The sequence below is a fragment of the Pseudorasbora parva genome, chromosome 10 (genome assembly GCF_024679245.1).
Source record: "Pseudorasbora parva isolate DD20220531a chromosome 10, ASM2467924v1, whole genome shotgun sequence".
In the NCBI taxonomy this organism is placed as follows: Eukaryota; Metazoa; Chordata; class Actinopteri; order Cypriniformes; family Gobionidae; genus Pseudorasbora; species Pseudorasbora parva.
The window spans coordinates 36,619,228-36,642,233 of NC_090181.1; the positions used below are offsets into that span (position 1 = coordinate 36,619,228).

At 40.6% G+C, this 23,006-nt stretch overlaps 1 protein-coding gene across 1 annotated transcript in view; it reads right to left on the reverse strand.

Moving 5' to 3' along the window:
• lgals8b (galectin 8b) overlaps positions 1–23,006 on the reverse strand; it is a 65,156-nt gene that overhangs the window by 36,350 nt on the left and 5,800 nt on the right. Inside the window, exon 3 of the mRNA XM_067456018.1 lies at positions 17,030–17,240. Coding sequence (XP_067312119.1) covers positions 17,030–17,240 — 211 coding nt within the window. The remainder of the gene's footprint in view (positions 1–17,029; positions 17,241–23,006) is intronic.

The window sequence follows — 23,006 nt, forward strand, 5'->3', positions numbered from 1 at the left end:
GCTGCGGCAGTGGAGAAATTAGCTAGAGAGGCTGAGCTCCAGCAGGAGCAGAGAAAACAGCACTGCTGCGGCTGTGGAGAAATTAGTCAGAGAAGCTGAGCTCCTGCGAGAGCAGAGGGAACAGCACTGCTGCGGCAGGGGAGAAAATTAGCCAGAGAATTTCAGCTTCTGCCGGAACAGAAGGAACGACACTTCTGCAACAGAGGAGAAAAGGTTAGATGAACAAATGGAGAAACAAATTATGTATTCAACTGGGACTCTTATTTTGAAATGTCTGTTTGATTATTGCGGGATTCTCCTTCAAATCCATATGAGGGAGATACTGCCTTCGTCCCAATTCACCTACTTTTACTACGACCTAAAAGTATGTAATCTTTTTGTGAAGAAAAAGTACATACTTTCAAGTGTCCAGCAGGAAAGTGTGTAAGCCTTGGGACACACTCCTTAATTTTTAAACAACTCTGTCACTTAGTTACATGTATCCTATCATCACCGTTTAACTGCCCTGACAATCGCCGTCAGATTTGTCACAGTTAAAATCCTACACATTCATTTTAATTTCCTACCGCATCGGATAGAAATGTAGCCGCACGTTGATTGCCATGTGTGGGTCTTTAATGCTGAGACTCCTCTCATGTGTTTGAGGTTTAAATATAATGACGCATTTAAAAGCTACTGGCCAAATGTGTCATTACAAAAGCCCACGATGCTGCTGCAGGTGAAATACAATGTGGACAGCACTGAACAAATATCCTTCGTCAGGTTAAACACTGATAATTGATCACTCAAACCTCATCTAAACCTCTCTACTTAACCGTTAGACTCGCACACCCGTCACGTTTGTAGTTTTTTTTAAAATTAATTTTGTATATATAATTTAGTATGTATAGTATACGAATTAGGACCCAGGGACTATATACTGTCTTACAACTGTGTGCAACAAATTATAACAATCACGGCAAAAAACGAAATACTGTCATTTGGAACGGCCAAAACCTATTTTGCATACATCACATTATTGTGTAGGGGCCCCTTTAAGAAACTGATCACTTGACTTATGACGTGCACTACGTGTTGATGACGTAGAATAGCGGTCTCTTCTTCAGTGTGATGGCATCAACGGTAGATGATATGTCTTGTTCTACTTTCTTTTGATAATATTTGATTACTTTTATTTGTGACGATATGAAAGAGTGAATCCCTCATGAGGCAGCGCGTGTCTGTGTAGCCTACCTATTAGGGCTGGGCGATATGGCCCAAAAAAAAAATCCCCGATTTTTTCACCAAAAATTCGATTTACGATTTAAAACGATTTTTTCCCCCCTCCTACTTAAAATCAATCTGCAGATGACAAAGAAATTGTTCAAAACAAGTTTTAACTTTATTTTGTTTAGGTAAAATTAAATATTTGCAGCTTGGTAGAAGTGCCACCTGGGGTGCAAAACTTTCCGCATGTGAATAACCCCCGACTATTCCACAGTATAAATGGGCACCATATCTTTTGCAATATACAGTATACATATTAAAGGTTTATGAATTGATATGCAGATAAAATTAACTTTTATTAACAACAGTAATGTGCAAAAAAAGTATAGGGAAAATTTAAATGTAATGCTCTTATTAAATATAGATTAGCATTGTTCTTCAATAGTCTCACACTGAACTGATCGACAGCTTCAGTGATTTTTACTGTAATTTACTGTAATACTGTAGCTTTACTTTACTGTAGCCTAATTTAGTCACAATTTGAAGAAAAGTTTAGTTTTTCCTGAGACTGTGACTTCGTACTTTTCTCCATACATTAGGGAGTGGAAATCGCTAATAAATCAATAAGTGCTCTTCTGCTGGTTATAGTGGTGGGCATTTCATTTCTTTTTTTAAATAAAAATGCTACAAAATGGATTACACATTTTAAAAAAATAAACTAAAAAAACATTCGACTATTTCTTTCACAAGACCCCTTTAAACTTTTAGTTTTACAAACCATCACATTAAAAATAACATTAGTCGGATATCTAGAGCTTTGAAGTGCTGGAAATAAGTGTGAAGCTCTTGAAAACCATTGGAAAGTGCTTGAATTTCAATCTCAAAAGGTTGTACGAATCCTGAGATAAATAATGACAACAACAACATTAAATCCATGTGGTTTTACTACAGTAAATCATGGTGAATGTTGGTGTTTTGTGACTGAAACCCCTGACCTTCGCTCAGCTCTGTTAGAGCTGATATCTGTGGTTTATAACAGAATTCTGCGCCGACCGCTTCCACTAGATCACAGTAGCAATGGTGTGTTGATTTAAACCAAGCCTGCAGTCTCCCTCTCATTTACTGAAGCTTTCGCGCCTCGATCGCCCCCCGGTGACCGGTCCCAGTATAGCCGCCCCTCTGTGTTTTCTAATGGACGAGAGGCAAACTAAATAATAAAATTACACTTCAAAAATGTTTCCCCAAAGTTAGTTTGTGTCACTGAAGGCAGTTATCATCACGATGATTTCATTTCAGGTGTTCGTTTTAAAAATAAGTTTAGTTTGAGTTAGTTATTTGATGCTATAAAAACGGGGGGTGTGACGTCATGATTGACAGCTGAGACTGACGTCTTCTCTGAGTGAAGTTGTCACTGAGGCACTAACGGACTTTTTTCGAAATTTCTGGGAGCAGATTAGAGCTTTAGCTTTAATTTCTACATTTCCATAACTGTTTATTTCACACCAACATAATTAATTGTTCTGCATCTGCGAGAGTGTGGGCGGGCTTTTGATATCGCTGCTGTACTTCCTGCTCTACTTCCTGCGCAACTCCGGTCCCGAAATCGCTACTGCGCAGACTCGGTCCCAAGATGTCCGCGCCGTGCAAGGCCTCCTGAAAGCTTCAAATATGGCAAGCGGAAACGGATGATGTCGAGTCGTCCATATTTTTTTACGGTCTATGATTTAAACGGTCTCTCACTGGATCACCAGCGCTGTGTATCGTGTCTGTCACGAGATTGGCCCGTGTGTGAGCTCGCGCTGCGTTCGTGTCAGCGCAGCTTTAAATGAGTAGCGCCTAGCGCGGTTCCGTTCAGACTTCAAACACACTTTGCAGCGGGGTATTGTTAATTGTTCTGTGAAAAACTGAACCAATTACGAATGACACTGTATGTTGTTAGACGCGATCCTTGTTGTTTGTGTACCTCTGTGGCAAACGCGCGCGGGGAGTGCTGAGCCATTACGGGAGCCCAGAGGGGAGCGTCGGCGGATTTGAAAGAGAGAACCGATTTTCATTCACAAAAATCGTTGTAAACTAAAAACTCGAATTAATCCATAAAAATCGATTTATCGCCCAGCCCTACTACCTATCATTAAACGTGTGAAATACGGACTTTTCGCCTTCACGCTCTTTATTTTCATGATTCAACGAGTTATCTGGGTCAAAGCGTTACACATTGATCAAAAGAATTTGCCTAGCATTATAATGCACGGTATTCATTTACCGCACACTGCTTTGAACTTAAACATTCTTAAGCATTGTAGTGTTCAGGCTGTAGAATGCTCTGAAACGTGAAGCTCACGTTTATTTAATGAAATCATGGCCTTTGTATGGCATTCGGAGGGCCATATGAGGGGTGGTTTATATTTACTTTGCTAACTAAGCAATCAATCGTGTCGACGTACCTTGACGTGAGCAAAGCCGTGACCAAAGACGTGTGATAAGAAGCGTTATATTGCAAGCCGAATGGGTCAGAATTACGCTATAGATGAATCGTGTTTACATTCAAACACCGTAAAACACGGCGTTTAAAACAGTATTTGCACCGTAAAATACGCTGTTGTGATTACAAACGCCGTAAAAAACGCGCAAAATACAGCGCAAAAAATCAAGGATGCCGTATTTTACGGCATTTTAGTGTGCCTAAAAAGCACCGCTTTTTACACCGTTCAGCTTGCCATATGACGGTGAAAAAAAAGCTGCTTTGGTTGCACAGAGCACGCATTATTTACGGCGTTTTGCTTGTAGTATAAAGATGAACCACACCCAGCAATTTTCACAGCCAGTCATTTTAAACTGTTCTCAACAAATCCATGATGAACTAATGCCCGTTTCACACATACTCCGTCTGCAGTGCGTGTGCGGTGCGTATTTTTTTCAGTACCCATGTTAACGGATGACAGCTTTCACACTGCACGCGGATGCGGTCCGTTCCAGGTGCGTTGCGTCTGCAGCAGTGCAGGGATCGTTTTCGTACCGAGTCTATTTTTTGCTGCGCTGCGTTGCTGCATTAAAGTGATAAAACATTGTTCGCATTAAAATAAACATGTACTGACGCGAAAATCTAGTAATTTCACCACAGATGCATCTCATTTATGTGCAAGTCAACACATGGCTTTTTTTCTCAAGTAAACCAACAAAACGACACCTTACCTGGCATTTAGGTATAAAAAAAAGTGCCATAATGGATATCACTCATACTTTCTTGGAGGTGAAAAGCAAAGTTCTTTTTGACCTGCAGGATTTATTTTAAATACAACCCCTGCAAATCAGTTAGATTTTACTTTAGTAAATTAATTAGCAAGTAAAACGAATAAAAATGGGTAACCCTAATACAAAGAAAATATTTCCTTATATATGTGAATGATAAATATATTAAATTATTTAACTGCATATTAAAAATATACAGGATAAATATATTACAATTTTTAATAATACATGAGGAATTGCTGCTTTCAATTAGAAAAATATGTGACAATATATTTACTTATATATCATAATGTATGTCATTTTATTTGATGTGCATGTGATGATATACCCAAAAAATATATTGAACAAAATAATATATATATTACAAAATAAAAGGAACTGTAGTCTGTTACAGTTACTGAGAAAGTGCTATTATATTACAGTTACTTATGAAAATGTTAACAATTACAAAGGGTTTTACACACACACACACACACACACACACACACACACACACACACACACACACACACACACACACACACACATGTTGGTCTATGTGGTTTACAGGGACTCTCCATAGGCGTAATGGTTTTTATAATGTACAAACCGTATTTTCTATCCCCTTACACTGCCCCTGCCCCTAAACCTACCCATCACAGGAAACATTCTGCATTTTTACTTTCTCAAAAAAACATCATTTAGTATGTTTTTAAGGCCATTTGAATTATGAGGACATTTGATATGTCCTCATAAACCACATTTATAGTGTAATACCAGTGTAATACCCATGTAGTTATACAAATTTGTGTCCTCATAAACCACATAAACAGGCTCACACACACACACACACACACACACACACACACACACACAAGTCAAGCACACCGGCATGTTTCTAAATATTTAGTAAAGAGCTATAACTGCTGAAAAGTGCACCGACATTATTTTTAATAAAAGTAAGTTTTATTGGTTTTTGGCCAAAAGTCAACCTCACTACATCCACTATTTCAACCTATCTCCCTCTATTAAAATGAGCAAAAACACATGAAATAATTAATTTTAACATTTAACCTCCTTTAAATCAGAAGTATGATGGGAAGTAGAAATTTGTTGTAACTCATTCTGTAAAAGTGTTTATATGTGTGGACATGCATTCACATTAATATGGGAAATTCAATATACAGTAAGGCTACACAATAAAGGATACAACTTAATGGATATTACATGTAATACTATTTATATCTTAATTACTAAATATTGTATGTGTTAAAATATAGCCATATTTTATAAATATAGTCAATATGCATACATTGCAGTAGCTATATTAAAAAAGTTTTTAGTTTCTTTTATTCCTTTATATTTCCTTTAATATAGGCTATTTTGCATACAATTGCAGTATATTCCCATATATTTGTTTCGTAATGTTCTACCCATACAAACTATTTGTTAACAGTAATATCAGCAATATTTAAAAAATAATAATTAAACACTCAAAAATAGCCTTAGTTCTGTCACCGCAAACCGGCCAGGAGGAAATCAATCGCGGTGTCAAGTGTCAAGCTCCAGGTAAGATTTGTGTTTGTCATGTTGTTCTCAATGCAAATGTTAACTTATTTAATGGCAAGATTTGCTAAAAGATTTGTAAATTGTTCGTTTCTGTTATCATGTCGGTGCCACAGCCTTAGTGTTAGGTAACGTACAGGTAACTTTAAGCCTAATTATGCTGCGCACGTGCAAAAATAAAAGTATTTAATGTGCAAAAACAAGTGAAAAATGCTTATATTTGTATTAAAGTTATTAAACTATATGATTGGTCTCCTCATTTGTTAGTCCCTTTGAATAAAAGCGTCTGCTAAATGATCAAATGTAAAAAACAACAACTATTCTAGTTGTTTAACTATGCAATTTGGTAACTAAGTTAAACCCTAAAGCTCATGGTTTGCATAGATAACGTTATACAACGATTGTGTGACACCGTGAAAGCTGTGTGACACCGACAAAAAGCAAAAGTTAGAATAAATGTAATGTGTAATGTTTACCGGTATGTTCCATTTGTGATCATTAATAATCTATTTTGTGCCAATTCACTTTAAAAGAGTTAATGTTTTAGTGAACCTGAGTTTGCAATTACTCTAATGTAGTTAAAATATAGCTAAAATACAAACTTCTATAATTTGCATTCATGTAACTGCAACATATATGAATCTAAATGATGTACAATATTACAATTTTGTAATAGAAAGTTACTGTATAAGAATAGATTGTTATACTGGAAAACCTTATATTGAAACGTGTTTCTAATATTCATGTATGTAAATGGGGTGGTCAAGAAGATTTTCTTTTTCTTCCACAGAAAGATCTTTATGAAAACATTTGAAGACCATGCAAGAAGAACAGGTTCAGCCACAGACTGTTTCATCCCATGAGGACTGGTTCAGTTCTGAATGGGAAGTGTTGAAGAAGTTTATGTAATGTGAGTTGTAAGACTTTAACTACTGTTAAAAAATAAGACTTTATTGTAATGTATTAACTAACATGAACTAACAATGAGCAATACATTATTACAGTATTTATTGAACTTTGTTAATTTTTAACGTTTAGTTCACCCAAAAATGAAAGTTCTTAAAATGACCCTAATGTCGTTGCAAAACCATAAGACGTTCATTCATTTTCAGAGCACAACAAATAAAGCTTTAATATTGGCACTATAATTACTATGTGAAATAAGTACTAATAAACAGTTAATATAGTAATTGATATAGATACTGATATAGATATCCATATTTATAACTTTATTGACTAAAATAACCAGCTCATGGCAACCGACTTGCGACCAGAAAGTGACCTGGGTGATGCGATGCCTCTCTGGGCAACAAAATCAAGCTCTTCTCTTTTATAAAATCCTATTTAAATTCAAATTCGGGACCAGTGTTTTGTTTTCCTCTATTCTCTGCATATCTGCATTCATCAATACATCATGCTTCAGGTCAGAGGTCACTCTTTTGGCGTAAGTAGACAAGCACGGTTGACTGCTGGAAGATAGATATTTTAGTCTAAAGTCAAAAATATGGATATTTTTCTAATAAAAAATGCATAGTTTCTCTTCAGAAGGCCTTTATTAAATATTTTTTTAAATGTCCTGATAATTTACTCAACCCCATGTCATCCAAGATGTTCATGTCTTTCTTTCTTCAGTCGAAAAGAAATTCAGTTTTTTGAAGAAAATATTCCAGGATTTTTTATCATATAATGGTTTTTCAGTTGCAACCAAAATACTGAAGGTCCAAATCAATGCAGTTCCACCTTCGTGTTTACAAAGCACTCATGTGAAGACTAATACAAACGCCCTCTAGCAAAAAGGTAAAACAACGATACTGGATGATTTTGAAGTTGAAAATTTAGTGTTTTTGCTAATGAGTGTTTGTATTAGTCTTCACACGAGTACTTTGTAAACACGAGGGCGGGACTTCTGCCTACGTCTATGTTACTATTTACACGTGATTACGTCATCCTTGGCACCTCGCAGAGCTGAGCAAGTTGAACATTTAAGGTTGAAAAGTATATTCATTTTTTTAAATGACTGATCGTTTGACTAGATAAGACCCTATTCCTCATCTGGGATCATGCAGAGGCTATGAAGCCCTTTGAAACGGCGTTGATTTGGACCTTCAACATTTTGGTTGCAATTGAAAAGCATTATTTGATGAACAATCCTGGAATGTTTTCTTCAAGAAATTGAATTTCTTTTCCACTGAAGAAATAAAGACATGAACATCTCGGATGAGATGGGGGTGAGTAAATTATCAGTCAATTTTCATTTTGGGGTGAACTAATCTGTTAATTATCTTTAATTGATGGCCATGACACTGTGTTCAATGTATTTTGTTGTTGTTTTTTGGGTTTTGTTTTTTTCCTGAGCAAAGTTCAGTTTGCTATAAAGTTGGAATTGTAAATTACTCATGTGGAGTATAATTTGAGTGTTTTGTGTTGAAATAAAAGTGTTTCCATCACAAATTTGTGTATGTCATTGATTGAAATCATATATGGTTAGTATATGCAGAGATGTTGTAATATTGACTGAAATCATATATGGTTAGTATATGCAGAGATGTTGTAATATTGATGAAATCATGTATGATTATTATATGTAGTTTATATGTATATTATATAAACTTGAAGAGCTAACACACTATTTCCCTATTAAAAAAATATGAAATCTGTATGAAAAGCATATTAACAAATGACACAAAATATAAATAAGTCCTATATGACTTTAATTTGACTAGCATATGATTCATTATAAGAACTTTATACGATTTGTATATGAATAACATGTATTTTCTACTAATACCATATACCATTGCATACTGTTTACATGTAAAACTCATATAAGATTTTTGCAGCATTCATACATGACCCAAAAGTTTTCTGTGTGCTTTTCAGTATGAAATGGGCCATAAACGGTCTGATTTTGTGTATGACATATATGGGACTTACATTAAACATATAAGATAATTCTGACTGATTTAAGTAAGGAACATATATGGTCGCGATATATGAACCATATAGGTTTTTTTCATATTACCAAGATGAAGGATTGCTGGTTCGGAAATGGGTGTCGCAGGGAGAGTTTGCAGTGGGTGATCCCATGGTGCAATTTGTAATTCCTCAGACTCAACGGCAATTGTTGTTACAGACCGTGCATGATACATCTGGCCATATGGGAGTAAAAAAGACATACAAGTTACTTTTGACTCATTTCTTTTGGCCGAAATTGAAGCGTGACGTGTCGAAATACATAACATTTTGTCACACGTGAGCTTACTGAAAAGCCAAAGAAAGTTTTGAAATCTGGTCCTCTTTATCAAATTCCAGTTATTAATTGTCCATTTGAGCGTCCCGTTGTAGATCGTGTCGGGCCATTACCTAGGTTAAAACCAAGTAATGAATATTTGCTTGAATCCCGGAGGAGGACCGGGGGGTCTGTACTGGTACACTAACAGCTCTGCCGCTTGCTCTCCGGAGTCCAGCGGTACCAACCTTCTCACAAAAAGAGCAGTTTCTTCTCTGTCTGGGCCCCAAGAGGGTCAGGTTGGCAGTGTGCGATGCCCACGGGCCTTGTCACTCCTTTCCTCCCCTCCCTTCGCCAGGGGGCAGCTGTGTGGGGCTCGAGGATGCCCCCGGGCCTTCTCACCCACACACTGCCTCTCCTGGGAACACTCAGTCAACACTCCGGGCCGCCCACGGGCCTCCCGAGTCGGGGCTGAGTGCTCCACTTCCCTGCCTTCGGGCAGTGGGCAGCAGAGTGGGCTTCGAGGACGCCTCCGGGCCTTCTCACCCACTCTCTGTCCAAACCAGGAGTGCTCGGGCAACACTTCGGGCCGCCTCCGGGCCTCCCGAATCGGGCCAGAGCACTCTGCTTCGCTGCCCCACCCCGGGCACGTCTGTGGTGCCATTGGTCCCGCTTGCACGGTCTCTGGGGGCCTGGCTAGGTCTCCCTAGGCCGTGTCGCAGGCTCATCCGTACCATCAGACTCGGCTACGCGATTCAGTTCGCGCGCCGGCAGCCCAAGTACAAGGGCATCCTCTTCACCTCCGTGCGAAGCAGCGATGCTCATGTCTTGAGGTCAGAGATCGAGGTCCTACTGGCGAAGGACGCGATCGAGCCGGTTCCTCCAGCCGATATGAAGACGGGGTTCTACAGCCCCTACTTCAATGTGCCCAAGAAAGGGAGCGGGTTACGACCGATCCTGGACCTGCGAGTCCTGAACCATGCCCTGCACAAGCTCCCGTTCAGGATGTTGACGCAGAAACGCATTTTCCAATGCATCTGTCCCCAGGATTGGTTTGCAGCGATCGACCTGAAGGACCGTTCCTACGTTTTGCGTTCGAGGGGAAAGCATATCAGTACAAGGTCCTGCCCTTCGAGCTGTCCCTGTCGCCCCGCGTCTTTACGAAGGTCGCGGAGGCAGCCATTGTTCTGCTCAAAGAACGCGGTGTTCGGATCCTCAACTACCTCGACGATTGGCTGATTCTAGCCCAGTCGAAGGACCAGTTGTGCGAACACAGGGACCTGGTGGTCAGTCACCTCAGCCGGTTGGGCCTTCGGGTCACCCGAGAGAAGAGCAAACTCTGTCCTACACAGTAGATCTCTTATCTCTGTATGGAGTTGGACTCGGTCAACCGGACTGCGCGCCTCACCGAGGAGTGATTCCATTCGGTGTTGAACTGCTTGAATATGTTCAAGAGCAGGACAGCGGTCCCACTGAAATTCTTTCAGAGGCTCCTGGGGCATATGGCATCTGCAGCAGCAGCAACGCCACTCGGATTGCTTCATATGAGACCGCTTCAACGCTGGCTCAATGCCTCGACCACCGGCAGGGGGCCACGTACAACGGGCATGCAGTTGCTGGTCTGTGGACGGGGCCGCAATTGCATTGGCACATTAATTGCCTCAAGTTACTGGCAGTACACTTGGCACTCCGCCGCCTCAAGGGGCTGCTACGTGGCAAGCATGTACTGGTCCGTACGGACAGCACCACGGCCGTTGCGTACATCAACCGCCAGGGTGGTCTACGCTCCCGTCGTCTGCTCCAACTCGCCCGCCACCTCCTCCTGTGGAGTCAGAAGCAGCTGAGGTAGCTTCGGTCCATTCTTGTCCCTGGTGCACTGAACCAGACAGCCGACGAGCTCTCTCGTCAGCCAACACCTCCGGGAGAGTGGCGACTCCACCCCCAGGCGTTCCAGCTGATATGGGACCAGTTCGGAGCCGCACTGGTTGACCTGTTTGCCTCTCCGTACTCGACCCATTGCCAGTGGTACTATTCCCTGACCGGGGGTACCCTCGGCACAGATGCACTGGCGCACAGCTGGCCCCGGGACCTACGCAAATATGCGTTTCCACCAGTGAGCCTTCTTGCACAGACACTGTGCAAAGTCAGGGAGGACGAGGAGCAGGTCTTGCTAGTTGCGCCGTATTGGCCCAACCAGACCTGGTTCCCAGAACTTACACTCCTCGTGACAGCCCCTCCTTGGCCCATTCCCCTGAGGAAGGACCTTCTTTCTCAGGGAGGGGGCACTCTATGGCACCCGGGTCCAGACCTCTGGAATCTTCATGTCTGGTCCCTGGACGGGATGCAGAGGTTCTAGATGGATTACCACAAGCTGCCGTAGATACCATCGCTTCAGCTAGAGCCCCCTCTACGAGGCGCCTCTATGCTCTGAAGTGGAACCTGTTCGTTGAGTGGTGCGCTTCCCGCCAGGAAGACCTCCAAAGGTGATCGATTAGTGTTGTGCTTTCCTTCCTGGAAGATGGGTTGGAGCGAAGGCTGTCTCCCTCCACCCTCAAGGTATATGCGGCCGCAATAGCGTCATACCATGATGTAGTAGAAGGTAAGTCCGTGGGAAAGCACGACCTAATCGTCAGGTTCCTCAGAGGTGCGAGGAGACTAAATCCTCCTCGTCCAACCTCGATACCCTCTTGGGACTTGGCTCTAGTGCTCAGAGCACTCCATAGCACCCCTTCGAGCCTTTGGCGTCTTGTGAGCTTAAAATCTTGCATTGGCCTCTATCAAGAGGGTAGGGGACCTGCATGCACTTTCGGTCAACAAATTGTGCCTAGAGTTCGGGCCCAGTAACTCTCACGTTGTCCTGAGACCCTGGCCCGGATACGTGCCCAAGGTTCCTACCACTCCCTTTCGAGATCAGGTAGAGAACCTGCAAGCGCTGCCTTCGGAGGAGGCAGACCCAGCCCTGGCTTTGCTGAGTCTGGTCTGCGCTCTTCGCGCTTACATCGACCGGACCCAAAGCTTTCGGACCTCAGAGCAACTCTTCGTCTGTTACGGAGGCCAGCAGAAGGGAAAGGCTGTCTCCAAGCAGTTAAGTGGATAGTGGATGCTACAGTCTTGGCTTACCAGTCCCAAGACGTGCCTTGCCCGTTCGGTGTAAGGGCACACTCCACTAGGAGTGTTGCTTCTTCCTGGGCGTTGGCTCAAGACGCCTCGCTGACAGACATATGTAGAGCTGCGGGCTGGGCGACACCTAACACGTTCGCTAGATTCTATAGCCTACGTGTAGAGCCGGTATCTTCCCGCATCCTCGCCCCCAGTGGCCAGGAGCGTTAAGTGCCCATTCTAAGTGTCGGCTTGCAAACGCCACTCCCGCCCCCTGGGCCCGATACGTGCGTCTATTGTCTCCAGTTGTGTTCCCCGGGTAACCGGCTAACCCTGTCGAGCTCCTCCGTCACCCCTTCGGTGTCAGACGTTGCGGACCGTCCGACGCCAGGCGAAACGTAGCTGTAGGCTGGGTTCAATATGTAGCGGTTCCCTCACGGCGACCCCATATGTGTTTTCTTCCACGGTACCAGCTACCCTCCGGGCTATCCCCCTGTCTTTCCCTGGACAGAGCTCGCTCTGTCGTCTCTGGGCGTGTTCTTCCCCCCCTACAATTAGGCTGGAACCACCCCAGAGACTGCCATATGTAGCACTACCCTGTAGGTTAGTCCTTATGTGTACTCTACCACCATGCCTCTGGAGCCGTGGTCCGCAGCGTTCCATCTTCCGAGACGGGCACGCTTTCCTAGCGTTATCCAATAGTCATTCTGAGTGGGTCTTGCAGAAACAGCAGTGACTGTACTCCCTGCTTGGAGCCCTGACTTCTGTACCATACTAGACGGTACAGTGTGCTCAAGCAGGACGCTGGAAGGGCCAGCATCCTGGCGTTTTCCATAGGGATCCCATTCGTCGGTTCAGTTCTGACGTACGTCGAACGTGACCGACTGAAAGGGAACGTCTCGGTTACGTATGTAACCCTCGTTCCCTGAAGGAGGGAACGGAGACGTACGTCCTGTCGCCAGGTGCTGTGTTTCCGCTGGGAGTCCGGTCACCTGTCGGCTCCTCAGCAGGAAAAGCACTGATCTACCATTCCACTTCCTGTTTTATACCTGCACTGCGGGGCGGAGCGTGGAATGCGTGGATTGCATGCCAAATTTCATTGGCTCGTTTTTAAACACTCGAAGTAGGATTGGTCTCTAAAGTAAGATCCCATTCGTCGGTTCAGTTCTGACATACAGTCCCTGACAAAAGTCTTGTCGCTTATCTATTTTCTAGAAATACCTGATATTAGCCTGACTTTGAATTAATTAATTGGTGTTAGAAATAGCTCATATAAAAAGCTAAAACCCTCCCAAATTATGTTTAATGCACTGAAATAAATAATTTTCACAGAAAAAATATTTATCATTTAATCAAGACAGAAAGGTCAAATTTTGGCAAGACAAAAGTTTTGTCGCCTATACAGAAATGGAGCAAATTTACTGCAAATACAAAAATATGTCAGCAAATTAAGTTGTGGTGCTGTGAGATCCAAATTTAATATCTTGTATGACTTCCATGAGCTTGAAGGACTGCATCCATGCGGTTTGGCAAGGATTCATACAATTTATTGATGAAGTCATCAGGTATAGCTAAGAAAGCAGTCTTGCATGCCTCCCAGAGTTCATCAATATTCTTTGGTTTCGTCTTCCATGCGTCCTCTTTCATCCTACCCCACATATGCTCAATGATGTTCATGTCTGGTGACTGGGCTGGCCAATCCTGGAGCATCTTGATCTTCTTCGCCTTGAGGAACTTTGATGTGGAGATGGAAGTATGCGATGGAGCACCGTCCTGCTGCAGAAATTGGCCTCTTTTATGGTTGGGAATATAAGAGGTAGCTAAGATTTCTTGGTATTTTAGACTATTGATGTTGCCTTCCACCCTGCAGATCTCTCGCACACCCCCATACTGGATGTTACCCCAGACCATGATTTTTCCGCCACCAAACTTCACTGTTTACTGGGTGAATCTCGGATCCATTCTGGCTCCAGTAGGTCTCCTGCAATATTTGCGGCAACTGTGGTGTAATTCAACAGAAGATTCATCTGAAAAATCCACCTTCTGCCACTTTTCCCGCGTCCATCCTTTTAGCAGGCTGTGGGCCTTGGCAAATGCCACACGGTTTTTCAATTGTCTTTTGTTTAGTGCTGGCTTCTGGGCACTGATTCGACCATGGAGGCTATTTTGAGACAGAATCCGACAAACTGTTCTGGTTGACACAGAGACTTCAGGTGACCAGGTCTCTTCAGGTGACCACTTGACCAGGTGCATGGGCTGGCCTTGGATTTTCGAGCCAACAAACGGTCCTCTTGAGCAGTTGTCTTGCGGGGTCTGCCTGACCTGGGCTTGTCAAAAAACATCTCCAGTCTCTTCAAATCTTTTTTTTATCCTCTGTACTTGACGCTGAGACACATTGAAGGTGTCTGCCACCTCAGCAGTGGATCTGGTCTTCAGCCTCTTGATAATCAAAACTTTAGTCTCAGGGTGAATCTTAGGCATGTTTCAAGAGGTCTAGTTGCAGTTGATGTGAAGGTCTAGTGTACTGGGGTTCTTTTATACTCACTTGAGACCTAATTGATCCATTATTAGTCACAGGTGAAGCTCATATGACAGGGTGACAACACTTATGTCTTTGCAAAAACTGACTCAATGGGCTTTACCAAGCTGTGAATATTAGAATACTTTTTGAAAGTTTAGTTTTTCACTGAAACATTATCACAAAAGCTGGTGGGATTAAAATGAGCCATTTCTTGTAAAAATATCTTGATTAGAAATATATTTCAGCGGCACTTTAGGTCAATTTGTACACAAGCGACAAGACTTTTGTCAGGGACTGTACGTCTCCGTTCCCTCCTTCAGGGAACGAGGGTTACATACGTAACCGAGACGTTCTCGGACACCCACAAGAAAAAAGTTCTGCTCAGGCGATGTGTCGAGAACAAGCTGCGAGAACTCTCAAACCAGGGCTGCGAGAACAAAATGACGTCATTTTGTTCTCGCAGCCCTGGGAGCGAGAACTTTTTTCTCTATTCTTGCGGAGTATGTTGCAGCCTTTACTCCTGCTGTCACGGACCGGTGGCTGTGGCTGTGAGACTCATTAAGAGAATGATGTGCACCTAGGCAGACTCATTGAGTGAATGATGGGCACCTGGTATCTCCCTTATTAAAGCTGAGCCTTTGAGAGTGAGAGGGGCTTCGGATAGCTTGAGAGAGCTACAGGGATTCTGGCACTAACATGCGAGCGGCTTGAGAGTTGTTTGCTCCCATTAGCTTAATGGTTTTGTTATTATTTTGAACTTGCTTCTGTCTGACTGTTAAATATCTATTGTCAGACAGAGATTGTAGTTATTTTTTGTATTGATTTATTGTTATACACATTTTCTTATTTATGTTAAATAAATACTTCTGTTCTTCACCTTACCAATCCACTATGTCCTCCATTTATTTGTCACGGCTAGGAGCTGGTTATATAATCCTGACAATAAATTATACACAACTGTTTTCATCATTGATAATAATAATAAATGTTTGAGATCAAATTCTCACATGAGACTGAGTAAAGGATCATGTGACACTGTGAATGGAGTAATGGTGATGCATTTAGCTTTGATCACAGAAATTATTTAAAATGTATTCAAATAGAAAAGTTATTTTAAAATGTAAAAATATTCAAAAAAATATTGTTTTTGCTGTATTTTGGAGCAAATAAATGCAGTGCCTTAGTGAGCAGAAGAGACTTCTCACAAGACTTCTCATCACAAGACTTCTCATCCAAATAGTAGGCTACAGTTTCCAAATTTTGAGAAATATATCCAGGCGTTTATCCACGCGTGCGTTATCCAGCCGTTTATCCATGCTACGTAACTCAGACGCAAAGTAAAAAATATACTTTCTCACATACGTCGCCGCCATCGCCTGTGCACTTTGAGCGCAGCTCCAACACATGACTGTGACGTCTAACGTCTCGAATCTTACGTCTGACACCTTAATACTATGGAATTTTGGCCAGACGGCTGGCGTGCGTATACACGTTAGTTCTCCTCTCAGTTTGCTTAGCAATCTACTTATTTTGTATAAACCACCTCTCATACTGTTCATCTGGCAGTAAACGCCTCGCTCTCGGCTCGGCTATCGCCATGTTTTTTCAGCACCTGGCCCCGCCTTGATGCGGTGACTAACAGGGCGAGGGCGGAGACTTGATCGGCTCGGATTGCATTTTCAATTCCATGTTGAATTTTGCTACATTCATTGCGGGACGTAATGAAAATGCAATCGCAAGTATCTTAACTAGGAGTGTCACAAGGGCCAGCTTTCTTCCACGGTGGACACTCATTAGATCTAAAATGCAATTAAGAAAAATATCATTTAGATGATAATTTTGCTACAATTTTTGCTTGAACATTTTAAACTAATGTAATAATTTCTGTAATACATTTTCATTTTAATTTTGCAACTTATAAAGCATTAATATATATGTTTAAATTATATGTTAAAACTAGTGTAGGAAATAGCAAATGTAAATTGTATTATTCAATTTAAATTATAATTTTACTCCAAATATTGCACAAATGGTATGGAAAATGTAAATACTGAATACTGAAATACTGAATACTTAAATACTGAAATGCATTGCCATTTTGCATATTGCATTGCAAATTGAATATTGCTACACATAAGCTTCCATATGTTTCTACCTGTAATGTAATGTTTCACACTCACTTTGAAAACGTCACAAAGTACCAAGATAATGGTCTCAAAGGATGCTCCTTGTTTAAAAGGCATAAGGTCCATATTTTCTTCTCTTCCCCAGTTTTCGTGTTGTAAAGAGTTGCACACGATCTGCGGAGAGTTGCTGAAGCGGGGATTGAAGTGAAAGGCAACATCCGCCCGTGGTTTTGTGCTGGAGCCACATGTCAAATCAAACTGAAACCTATGGAAGCACATACTGTATTACGCTGAAATATTTTATAGCCTATATATCAAAATAAAATAGTTTTGGAATTTACTTTGATTTAATTTACTTTTTTTTTGTTTTGTTTTTACATTATTGTAATTTAAAGAATAATTGGCATTTTTGGATACATTTAAAATTATTTTTTGAATATGTATTTGTATATTTTCTTCTTCTACAATACTGTACACCAGGGGTGCCCATTCCTGTTTCTGAAAATCTACCTAAAAAATAAAAAAATAAACCTAAAAATAAAATAACTGAACAAGTGGAGCAGTGTCAATTAGAATATTCAGAAAACCATACACTGTAAAAAAATATTTAAAAAATAAGTTACCTGGTTGCCTTAAAATTGAGTTCATTGAAATTAAAAATTTGAGTTAATACAATGAACATTCTTGAGAGTCAACAACCTTTATTCAAATATTATTAAAATATGTAAGCATATTGGATAATTGTGTGTGCTTTATTTGTGATGATGCAGTGAAGCCAAATTGTGCTATTTTCATGATTTATCACATTTTTTATGTGGCTCAGAAACAATAATATTTTCAGTTTCTATTTATTAAACCAATTTCCTTCATTGTATCAACTTAAATTTTTAATTTCAATACTCTCAAAACTTTTTTAAGTTAACCCAACAATATATATATATATATATATATATATATATATATATATATATATATATATATATATATATATATATATATATATATATATATATATATATATATATTTTTTTTTACATTGTAACAATTTAACAAGTTAATGTAAAATACAGACCAACGAAACACATAAAAGCCATTTTTTTGGTAGTATTACAGCACACAGTGAGTGTATAGCATTTATTTAAGGGACCGTCTGAAAATTCCAACCACTTAAAAAAAAAAAAAAATTGGCATGATCTTTAAAAAAAAAAAACATACAGTCCTGATTTATTCATAACAAATCACAATAAATTATAAACATGTTATTTCCATATTCCAATTATTGAAGTAGGTTTCTTAGCGACCACATTAACTTACTACAGGTGATAAAACTCTTTTATATCCATACAGTACCAGCTGGTCTAACATGCAGCAGCTAGAGTTCTTACTAGAACCAGAAAGTATAACCATATCACACTGTCTACACTGCATTGGGTCCCTATTAAACATTGCTTACAATTTAAAAAAATACTAATAACTTAAAAAGCACTCCATGGTTTAGGTCTTCAATACTCTTCATGCATTATAGTCCTTCATGTATATAGCAATCTCAAAACTCGGGCCAGTTGATAATACCTAGAATATAAAAATCAACTCCAGATTCCTATTTAGCTTACACACTCTGTAACAGTCTTCCCAGCATTGATCGGGTAGCAGATCCATTATCTCTTTATATAACACTATCACATTTCTATAATTCACATCTCTGTTAGGATTGTTAGGCTTATCCAAAGCAACTTACAAATGAGGAGAGCAATAGAAGCAACTAAACAAACAAGGGGCAACAGCATGCAAGTGCTGAAACAAGTTAATCAAGTCTCCACTATGGCACACATAGTACCGTACACATACACATTTATTAAATGTTTTTGGCTTTGTAGGCGAGCACCAGTTCCTTGAATTTGATGCAAGCAGCTATTGGCAGTAGGGCTGGACGATATGGTCAAAATTCATATCACGATATTTTTCTTAATTTCGGTCGATACGATATAATTCCGATATCGATATGAACTATATAAAAGCTTTAGAAAAAACTACTAAAAACTGCCACAAATGATGTCTGTACCTACAAACTTCTGAAAAATGTATTTGCCAAGTCTATGAATAGTCCTCCTATAAAACTATATCATATTTTAGAAATAAAACCAGTACAAATAAATTTATGTTCACCTTTTATTTGTATTTAGCCTTTATATGAAAAAGAAATGTGAAATCAACATCAAATAACTCTCACTTTATTAATATTAATATCTTTAAGTTTAAACTACAACATAGGCTGATTATATTATTCTTAATATAGATTAAACAAAAGTGCTTCAGCCAGGATTCAGCCTGACTCAGAAAATTCTAGCGGATGGATCTTCTTCAGATGGTGGTACCGATCACTGACGGTGATGTCACGTGCATAACCTCAATACAGAGCGGCAAAATGCACTTATGTGCATCCCGTGTGCAAAATGACGCGCTATAGAAGCAATGCAGAGTCACAGCGTACAGTGCTCCTATGCCACAGACGCAGTTTATTGAGCTCTATTTTCTATTTATGCAAAACTATAGCATATATTTAATGCTGCATTTATTTAATTAAAAATGCAGTAAAAACGTAATACAGTGAAATATTATTCTGATCTACATCATCTGTTCACTACGTGACTATATAGTAAAGTGTCCTTTATTTCTGTGATCAAAGCTGAATTTATCATCATTACTCCAGTCTTCAGTGTCATTCATCATTCTCATATTAGGATTTGATGCTCAACAAACATTTATGATTATGATCAGTGTTGAAAACAGTTTTGTTGCTCATGATGCTCCTTCATTGCTTTCATATATTGTCGCAATCGTCTGACTGTCGTCGTCACCTTTCAGCTCATAACGGTTGTTTTCCTTCAGCTGCAGCTCCAGCGCGACAGAAGGTTTCTACGAATCCGCTTTTGGACTTTCTGTGTGAGCGACCTCCTCATATTTAGCTACGAATAAAATGACAGGTCATGCATAGATTATTTTTTGTCTCTGAATTTAAATCTTGATGTATTCACGTTGGTTTCTATGTATACACTTGCCCGTGATCTCAAGAAGCGTGCAATCAACCGAGGTTAGAGAAAGCGGTCTCTGTTAACTTGCCTGCCCTCGCTCCAGTTAACGCCGTTTCGAATCCCGCTCGGAGCGGGTCGACTAGGACCGGTGAGACCCAGTAAAAGTGCAGGGGATAAAAATACACTTTATTAAAAGTGCGGTGGACATGCCGAACCGCTTCCACCCCACTGAATTAACGTTAGTCTTTCTCCTCTTATCAACTATTCCTTTCTCCTTACTTGTGGAAGTTCGTTCAGTCACATTTGTGTTGCGGTCAGGGAAACTCTTTTTTTGTAGCTAAAACTTGCCGAGTTAGATCTATCAGCCTACTACTGCTGAGCACTGACTGCGTTTCTGTGGTGTACGTCATCGCGCAAGTAGCCAATCATGTTCTGCTCTTTCTGACCGCTGCACCCTGAAAGGGATCCCATGGTGTTGAGACTTGTATGGCTTAATATAACATAAATGATGTCTCTTACTGAATTATGTAGTAGAAAACCCATGAAAGATCTACATTATTTAAAAAAATCGATTTTATATTTGGACCATGGGCGGCGCCATTTTGTTTGCGTTCTAGGTTGATGACGTAGAGTGGTTGCCCTACTAAATCAGCTGGCGTTACCCGTAGCTATTTTTACCACAACGCAACTCGAAAATTGTTTCAGAGTTAAACAAAACCAATGAATTGCTTTGTAATTGTACTTAAAACACACTCAAACATACATGTGCACACAAACTCACCTACACAAGTCACAAACAGATCGGCAGGCGGGCACACACACCTGAGAGACTGTGCTGTCTCAATCGAGATGTTGGGCTGCTCAGTCTCCACGACAGGGGCTGAATCTGAAATCGACCCCCTATACCCTGAAATAGGGCATTATTTGAAGTGACGCCCATTTGTAATGTTGTCCGACATCATAGTGGACATATGTTCGAGTGCAGTCATTCAGTCTCACGTTGCACCGCAATAAGGAGTGTACAGCCGATTTACAAACAGCTGTCCATTATTTTTTAAATAATGTAGATCTTTCATGGGTTTTCTACTACATATTTCAGTAAGAGACATTGTTTATGTTATATTAAGCCATACAAGTCTCAACACCGTGGGATCCCTTGAACATCAGTCAGTGAGGAATGCTGTAATGTATATATCGAAATATCGGAAATGTGTTTAAAAATCATATCACCGTTATTGAAAAAAATTATATCGCGATATATATTGATATTGAATTATTGTCCTGCCCTAATTGGCAGCCAGCGCAAACTGATGTGCTCTCTTCGGCTCGTTAAAGACCAGTCACCACTGCGATCTGGATCACTTCCCATAACACCTGATGTGGCATCTATGCCAATAACAAGTGTGTGTCTATGTCTCTCTGGTTAGCCAGAAACGTATTTGACTGGATTGCTTTCGTAGTGTAGATGTTCATGTGGTCAAATGTGTTTGAACAGCCACAAAAGACCGCCTATACTGACTTATGTGTAAACATTATAACATTGTAGGCAGTTTTTTTTTTACTCTCACCATTCCTGATTTCTAACATGCACTCAGAGCGTTCAGAATGGTCTTGTGACTGTCAAAGCAGAAAGGAAAATTGACGCTGTCCATATGTTTGTCTGTCATCTCTGTGCTTGTACATATGTATATTGTGCAAGCTTATTTTCATTAGATCTTATTCCATTAGATCTAAAGATCTAGATCTAAGTTGGATTTCACAAAATTGGATAAATTGATTAAGCCGGGATATCTTGGTGAGCTTGTCATCTGTATGCAAAATTTAGTACATCGCTGTTGTGTAAACATACCCTGACATATCGGTAGCCTGACGTGATCATACTCAATTCTAGTCAGAATATGAGTCTGAAACTGCTCCATTGGGTTGTGATTATGGGGCGTGTTTCAACTGAACCAGGAAAGACTTCAATTGGATAGACCTACAACCAATCAGAGCAACGAAGCGACACATTACATTAGTTGTCAAATGTCAACAGAGCTCAATTGCACTGTGTTGCCAAGTCCGCTTTTTTCCGGCAAGTTGTTTTCTATGTCTGCGGGTTGAAGCAACTATTATGTGATATATAGACCCATGAATACTTACCAACATGTTCATCATTTCAGAGAGAAATAGTGAAGGTGAATGCATATACAAACAAGCTCTCCATTTAGGATTTAAACAAATATAATCCAAGCCCCTTTGATGACGTGCATGATTACGTTACTGTTTATCATCTGTCTGTCATCGTCTTTAGACCACCTTAATGATATCATTGGTCCGAACAGTTTCTGTTCGGGGATAATTACTCCTCTATGGATCGAGTCCAGACCGAACCGCCCGACATAAAAATGTTGTGGGCGGGGCTGAGTTCGGCTGGCATCCAGGCTAACGTATCGGCACACTCACACCAAGAACTTGTTGCCTAGCAACGAAGAGGGGAGCGGACACTGCTGTTGACTGTTCGCCGCTTTTCCACCCAAATCATGTAAACTAACGTTAGATTTAGATTTTATTTTATTTTTTATTACCGTGACCAGTCAAAACACTTACAGATATTATAGACTTGTTTTTTTTTGGATTTTACAATCTCATATGACTTCACTCAGCTGTTAACAGTAGGTAGCGCTAACCGGCCAATTGCTTTTTCTAGCTGTCTACATCATCAGCTGTCTTGATCTCGAGAGGAGAGGAGAGACGAGAGGACGCTGGTGTGGTTTGTTCACCACTTTTTTCTCTAATTGAAAACCCTCTACAGTGCAACAGTGTTGTTACATGAACTATCCCTTGAGGATTTCCGTATCTGTTCATCACTGCCTTTCACCTTAAGTCACTGTCGATGATCGCGAGGTATTCACCCATAGTCACAGTTATTTGCTTGTTGTGTCTGTTGTGTTCCTCTGTGCATCATGGGCATGGCTTACGGCTAACAGACCATTTTCCACTACTGGCATAATGCTGAA